This window comes from Lacerta agilis, chromosome 8, assembly GCF_009819535.1.
Source record: "Lacerta agilis isolate rLacAgi1 chromosome 8, rLacAgi1.pri, whole genome shotgun sequence".
In the NCBI taxonomy this organism is placed as follows: Eukaryota; Metazoa; Chordata; class Lepidosauria; order Squamata; family Lacertidae; genus Lacerta; species Lacerta agilis.
This window is the reverse complement of record NC_046319.1, coordinates 70432108-70439977: the sequence shown is the minus strand read 5'-3', so window position 1 is coordinate 70439977 and position 7870 is coordinate 70432108. Positions and strand designations below refer to the sequence as shown.

The window sequence follows — 7870 nt, the reverse complement described above, 5'->3', positions numbered from 1 at the left end:
TTGTTGCATAACTGCCCCACAAGCAAATCAGAATGGGTGCTCAGTAAAGACCAGACACAGTCTAACTTCTGCCTAACCCATTTTTGCAAGCACACCTCGATGAATGCCCAATAAGTAGGTTGTCTAGGGGAACATTCTGTTAAAGAAAAAGTCACATCAATGTCTAATTAAAATGCCCCAAAGGAGCTTGGCAAGAAGAACCATTTTTCTCGAGGAACTTGCATGTTTGAGAGACAGAGAGAGGAAGGCCTATCCAGAGATGGAGAAGAGAGGGATTCTATTGCTTCTAATGACTTTGCAGGGCTGTCTTTTGGCTGCAGAACTTGACCTGATTCTGAATCGAAAGCCGTGTTTCTGTCTTCATATGCAGGCTGCCTTTAAGGCATGTGAATTTTGAGTTCATTTTAAATACAGTGGTACCTCAGGTTACAGACGCTTCAGGTTACAGATGCTTCAGGTTACAGTCTCCACTAACCCAGAAATAGCACCTCAGGTTAAGAACTTTGCTTCAGGATAAGAACAGAAATTGTGCAATGGCGGGAGGCCCCATTAGCTAAAGTGGTGCTTCAGGTTAAGAACAGTTTCAGGTTAAGAACAGACCTCCAGAAGGAATTAAGTTCTTAACCCAAGGTACCACTGTATTTTATTCATCATTAAAACCAAAATATATGTGAGAAAAACAGGTGAATCACAAAGGTCATGTGCTCATACAAAATATGAAGGCAATATCTCAAAGCATATAATTTACTGCATAGGCTATTCCTTTCTGCTAAATGCATAGAAGATGTCTGTTCTATTCATTCTTTACCTTTAACCCAGCCACTGACTTGTGTTCATCAATATTCCTCATTAATAATAGTTGCATATGCTAAGCAATTAATATCCTGTACATACTCTTTAATATATTTAAAAAAAATTAATGTCACCATTTCGGGAAGGAATGATTTCCTTCTAAACCAAAGTTAGCCTGTCTTTTGCTATCCTATGTCAGAAAGGCCAGTGGTATGGGGAGCTGGGAGTTGTGTCTTCTGTTGGTAGCTCTGTTCCACAGTACTGAGTTACTGTAATAGATTCCAAATTGTGGTGAAGGGACCACGTTGCTGTTTATTAACCCTAGTGCTATTATATAATGCATCAGTTTCGTCATGAAAGTATAGTTATTTCCTCCAGGTCCAGTTTGTCTTGGTGCAGGCTGTTTGCATCCCACCTGATCAACATAGCTCCGGGTGTCATCTGAAATGGTAGCAGAGTCTTTCCCTCATGCTCATGCTGACCCATCTAAGAGGAAAGCCAGCGCACCTGTCAGGAGAGAGAAGGAGCTGAAACGGGCAAATGGCAGAGGAGAATGAAACACCACCCAAGATATCCTGATCATTGACCCCAAGATTACTTCTCTTGCTCAAAGGTGGGAACATGCTCTGATCCTCAAACCCCTGCCATTCTAATGGACGGACATATTCCTATACCGTATTGGCCCGAATATAAGCCACCCCCCCCCCAAATTCTGACCGTGAAAAGTTAAAGTGCAGCTTAAATTCGGGACCTTACAAAAATTGGCTTTCACGAAATCGCTGCTGAAACAGACATATGGTAAAACGGAACAAAAAAAAGGTTTTATTGTCAATTTGAGACTGTTGTGCAATTAATTCTAATGTCATTTATCGCTTTCCCCATATTTTACAGTGCAGTATTGATTATTTTATTTTATTTTTTTTGCATTTACGGTGCTATGGTGTTTAACCCACTTGCTGGTCCTCTCTAGTACCCATAGGATTTTCTTCTGCATTTGCCATTTACAGATGTGAGTGCCTGCAGAATTTTAAGGGAGCTTGCACAAATTGCTTACATAAATGGACTTTTCCACGATATTCTAATTTTTTGAGTTTCACCTGTATGATAGCCATCCTCAAATATCTTAAAGGCTGTCACATGGAGGAGGGAACATGCTTGATTTCTCCTGCACTGGAGGGTATGACTCAAACCAGTGGCTTCAAGGAAGGAGATTCCAACTAAACATTCAGAAAAACTTTTAACAGTAAGAGCTGTTTGGCAGTGGAACAGAGTTCCACAAGAGGTGGTAGACTCTCCTTCCTTGGGGGTTTTTAAACAGACGTTTGGAGGCCATCTGTCATGGATACTCTAGCTGAGATTCCTGCATAGCAGGGGGTTGGACTAGATGACCCTTGGAGTCTTTTCCAACTCTAAGATTTTATGATTTCATGTGACACATCAGCCAGAGGTCCACTTGAGGATCCCAATTCAGTTTCTGCTCTCCCAAACTACAGAAGGAAAGGATGGCAAAGCCATTAGTAAAGACGTCTACTCTGAACACGCATGATCCTGGAAATACTCAGACAGTGTTGACTTTGATCATAAGAAGCTGCCTTATGCAGATATTCTCATTGGTCCATATATAAGTCATTGGGCAGAAGTACAGGTAGATGCTCCTCCCCACCCCTTTGCCAGAACCACCTACATCTGTTTTTATAAGTTTTCAAAGGGATGCACTGTGGGATAAGGCAAAATCAATTTGCAACGAGCTGCTATTTTTGGAACGGAAACAGTTTATCAAGGAGCAGTTTACCGGGTCAAAAAATAGATCTAGACTGTCTGTGGATGACATAGGTGATGGGGTCAATGATGGGGAATGTACTCAGTATCTATTCATTCTGGAATAATGAATATGCAGCTAAAGTCCCTGGGGGAGTTTGTAAGGAATAAGACCAATGAATTCCAAATTGCTGAAGTTTTGTACAAATGCACTTCTGTAGTCTGGAAATCCTGTCTACATACTCAGGTCAAACTTGATTCAGATGTTTTTCCTGCCCTTCAAACTGAATCTGGGGAAACCTGATTCCTTCAGAGGGTAGGTAAGAAGGGAGAATGACATTTCTGAATGATTCTCAATGCAAAACATACAGAAGTAATCTGTGTTTTCAGAAAAGCAGCACACCCAGGGGATTGGTTCACATTCCACCCTCTTCCTCTTTTGCTGATAGTGTTATTGTGTGTGCAGCATGTCACACCCGGAAACTGTCCAATATGTGAACCTCTACCCGCAGCCAAAGTGGCATGCTGCCAGGGGCATGACCACATGATGATGCTAAAGGTGTAGATCAGTCCCAAACTGTTCTGTAATGAAAGAATGCAGCTGGCAACTCCGTGAGAAGGTAAACTCCTTCCACCTGCCTTGCCCCACCCACTGGCCCTGGGACTTTTCATTAGGGAGTTGTTCCTGAGGGAAGAACTGTGAGGGGAGAGACTCCATCAGGCAAGGCCTCCTTCCACCTGCCTTGCTCCACCCTCTAGTCTTTGCTTCTCAATTTGTATTGTATTATTTTATGTACTGTGGCTTGCCGTTGTTTTATAGATTGGTTTAGAAATTGTTTATTGTAAATGTTGAGTGGATTTCTGTTTAACTTTTATATGTTGATATTATTTTATATTACTCTAATAGTTGTTGAATGTTACTTTTTGATGTAGGTTGCGGTATTTTAAAGTTTTGCTTTATTATCACATTTTTGTATTGCATTATTGTTATAAGATGTACATTTTTTGTTTCTTCTGCTTGTAAACCGCCTTGAGTATCGTAAGATAGAAAGGTGGTATACAAAATAATAAATAATAATAATAATAATATAAACCTTTAAATGAAGACATACATTTTCAGCACTTCTCATTTGACACATACTCACCAGTGACAAGGAAGAGAGGAAAGGAGGCCCAGCCCAAGCCAAAAGACCATCCATAAGGGTCGTTTGATACTTTCTGCCCTGTGAAGGTGGCCATGGCAATCATGACGCAAAGAGCTATTAAGGGGGGGAAATGCATTAGGATATTAGATTATGTATAAATCAGATCCTGGAAGCTGACCAGGAAAACTCAGCTTGTACAAAATGAAGAGGCTCAATTGCCCACCAAAGCCAAACATCACCATCAAATTATGCTGCTGCTGCTGAAGAAGTGCACTCCAGATAAAATACAAAACCGTGTATATCTCTGGATAGAAATGTATTAATATGGAACTAAACTGACAATATCATCATACGAAAAGCAAACATAGATATTTCCTCAGAGGCAAATATACACGGTTTTGTATTTTATCTGAGGTACAGATACCGTGACTGTCTGTTGTTGTTTCTACTGTGAAAGAAGTGCACTGGCTGCCAATTAGCTGTCAGGGTAGGCTCATGGTGCGGGTATTGGTGCACCAAGTCCTAAACGGTTAGGAACCAGCCATGTTTAAAGGATCAACTCACCCCCTAGATCACAAGCTGACCACTGTGTTCTCATAGTATCATAGAGTTGGAAGAGACCACAAGGGCCATCCAGTCCAACCCCCTGCCAAGCAGGCCCCAGCCTATGAGGAGGTTTGTTCCACATTATGTCAAAATTGGGCCTTTGGTGTGGCGACACTTGGAACTCCCTCCCACTACATATCTTCAAGCACCTTCTCTCTTGTCTTTTTAGTGCCTGGTAAAGATGTTCCTCTTTCAACAAGCCTACTAAAATCTTTATCTCAGCTGATATCTGTACTGGATCTGAATGGATCAATATGCAGGTGCTGTTGTTTTAAACAGATTTTTATATTTACGGTTGTTATTTTTCAAATTGTTTTCATATGCAGTTGTTTTACTGTCTTTATATGTGTAAGGTAAAGGTAAAGGGACCCCTGAAAATTAGGTCCAGTCGTGGACAACTCTGGAGTTGCGGCGCTCATCTCATTTTACTGGCCGAGGGAGCCGGCGTACAGCTTCCGGGTCATGTGGCCAGCATGACTAAGCCGCTTCTGGAGAACCAGAGCAGTGCACGGAAACGCCGTTTACCTTCCCGCCGGAGCAGTACCTATTTATCTACTTGCACTTTGACGTGCTTTCGAACGGTTAGGTTGGCAGGCGCAGGCACCGAGCAACAGGAGCTCACCCCATCATGGGAATTCGAACCACTGACCTTCTGATCGGCAAGCCCTAGGCTCTGTAGTTTAACCCACAGCACCACCCACGTCCCTTTTTCTTTATATGTGTAACATGCAATAAAAAGGTAAGTGTGCCATCACTCTGCAGTTCACTTGAACACAGACAGGTGGCGATGTAATATACAGTGTGACGAGAGGTGGTGGATGGATGGCCCAGGTGAGATGTGGGTGGACAGCCGGAACAGGTGGCAGCCACTGCCCTGCCCTGCTACGCTCCACTGCCTGCCAACCCAGTGGCTTATTCTCCCAGGATCCAGAGAACCAGGCCAGCACAGCTAGTGGCCACCTTCCCATGCTGTTCCTCCTGCCAGGCAAATTCTTCATCCCACTTGGTTGTGGCAGCATGAGGTTAAAAGGGGGAAGTCTTAGAAGCATGCCATGCTCAAGAAGGGGGATGTGGTTTTCATTCAATGGAAGCCACTGCTCCCTACAGTGTGACTTTTGAAGCCAACCTACATGGCTGATTTCCAACTCCAACATAGCGGGTGGGAAGCAGCTGCCCTGGCGAGGCTTTGAAAGCCCTTTGCACAAACACACCCCACTTCTCCTTTGTAACTCTGAAACCAGGGATGGAAAGGGCTGGGGTTACATTGCACCTTTTAACTATATGCATCAATTTGAGTGGGTCTACTCCTGAGTATAACTTAGTTCTGCCAATAATAGTTTGTCAGGTATATACATCTGAGTTCTGGGGTTTCAGGAGCTTGAAATGACTGCAGAATCAGATGGTTATGATGCCCAGGTTACCTGCAACAAGGCTGGCTATAGCTGCGGTCTTGGTCTTGGAGAGGAAGCCAAATTGAACGTCAAAAAAATTGCCACAAAGGCCAAGGCAAGAGACGGCTCCAGCAATCATCCCGAAGAACATGAAGGCTCGGGTAGCATGGTAGTAATCTTTCAGGAAGGAAGGAAGAAAGAGAAAGAAAGAAGAGGGTTAAATATATCAATAGGACTGAACAATAAGACTCATTCATGTATTAAAAATAGTAAAGACAGTACAGACTACTGTCAACTGTTCTTTTTTTGTTGCCCATAGCATCCATTTTATGGCAGTACTGACATAAACTTTACCAAGATATGAGTACCAGCATACACACAAAGAGAGAGAGTAAAGGTCTTAACTCTAGTCACACTGGGCTCTCAGGGAGTTGAAGAACCATGAACTGCCTCACACGCTGCTGTGTACCTTAGAAATGAAGGTCTCTTCCTGTTTTGAATACCATACCTTGAGTACTCCTAGCAGGATGCATGGGGTGTTTGGGAGGGGCTAGAACCTCCGATGGCAGACACATTGTGCTCCTTTTGGGATAGTCTGTCCACTTTTGGTCCCCACCATGCAATCAGCACCCACCTGTGGCTCCTAGTCAGCATGTGGCAATGGCCACTTCCCAGGAACGACTTTGACTGGCTGGCTAAACTAGGTGAAGGCAGCCAATGGGTCTCAGACCTTCGGTGAGCTAGGGACTTCCCCTGTGTGCAAAGAGAGGCTCTGGTGGATTGTGCAGACGAGATCAATAGTGGGTCCAGTGATCAAGAGGGTGGTTTCTGCACATGCTGAAGATGGAAGTGAGGGGCAGATGGGGCTCATCAACCTGGGAAGACATCTGTAGCATAGGTGGCAATTCCCTGGGTGCTTGAGCACCCACAAAATTCCCCATGAAGGGGCTGGGCACCCACAAATTTTGGTGCCAGAGCCATGCACGCTGCATGGCACCCACAGCCCCTGGCACCCACCATCGCAGGGCCAAGCTGGCACTCCTGATCTGTAGGACATCTAGCAGAAGGAAGGAAACCTCTGCTGCTTTGTGGGATATCTACAGGAGAAGAAAAGGCTTAGGAGTAAACCCCACACAAATCCAGAGTGGAGTCCCTAAGACGTTTGGATGACACCTTAAATGTCTCCTTCCAGCAACTTCTGCAGCTAAGCTGGTACTCTGCTTTCTTTTGGACCACACCAGCAAGGCCAAGAGCACAGTCTTGTCACCTGAGCACCCCAGGACCGCCATAAACACTGCTCAGGCTTGCACCCTAGGGAGGTCACTTTGGTGCTCTAACTCAGAGGTTTGACTTCGCTCCCAGAGGCACACTCAATTCTCACACTCACACTCAACAACAGTACTCAGAGCTGAAGACGGAGAAGTTCTTACCTGCCACATTCATCCCAAATGAACGACAACCATTTTCGGAATAACAAACTACCCACAGGCCACTGTTGGAAACATTGCTTTGCAACCAGTAATCTGAGCCCAGGGCAATGAGGAGGAACAGGAGGCTGATGAAAGCACAAGCCACAGCGCTAATCTGTAGGACATTCATTGTGAGATTGCTCAGCTATGTAACAGAGGAGAGCGATAGGGATGATGAACCTGGGGAAAGGAGATACTCATGTTATTCTTCATCAGTTGCATTCCCTCCAACCTTCCTCAGATGAAAATAGGGACATCTCTCTCTCTCTCTCTCTCTCTCTCCTCTCTCTCTCTCTCTCTCTCTCTCTCTCTGATTCATATGCTTTTAGAGATTTAGAGAAGCCATCCCGGTTTCTGATTTGATCCTGGAATATTCAGCTTTTCCTTAGGATGCCCCTATTTTCAATGGAGAAATGTTGGAGGGTATGGAGTTATCCAACCCCCCAAGTTGTCTGAAGGCAATTCTGTATAGGGAGGTTCTTTAACATGTTTAATGTTTTATTATATGTTGGAAGCTGTCCAGACTGCTAGGGCAACCCAATACAATGTGTGGGGTATAAATAGTAAAATTATCATTATGGAACATTTCTCATCGGAGAAATGCTGGCGGGTATAGAATCTTGGTGGCCCACCTAATGATTTCTCTGCCTGTTTAGCAATTGCAATTTGCTCTGCTTGTGGTTGCAGCTGATGTTTATCTTTCCCAAAA

The 7870-nt window shown here is 44.1% G+C and overlaps 1 protein-coding gene across 1 annotated transcript; it reads right to left on the bottom strand.

Moving 5' to 3' along the window:
* Window positions 1-1227: 1227 nt before the first annotated feature.
* LOC117052007 (protein NKG7-like) lies at window positions 1228-7318 on the bottom strand. The gene is made up of 4 exons (XM_033158734.1): window positions 7123-7318; window positions 5723-5869; window positions 3696-3809; window positions 1228-1299 (listed from the first exon to the last, which is right to left on the bottom strand). Exons 1-4 carry the CDS (start codon window positions 7289-7291, stop codon window positions 1265-1267), a joined length of 465 nt encoding a protein of 154 aa, XP_033014625.1. The 5' UTR covers window positions 7292-7318; the 3' UTR covers window positions 1228-1264.
* Window positions 7319-7870: the final 552 nt, after the last annotated feature.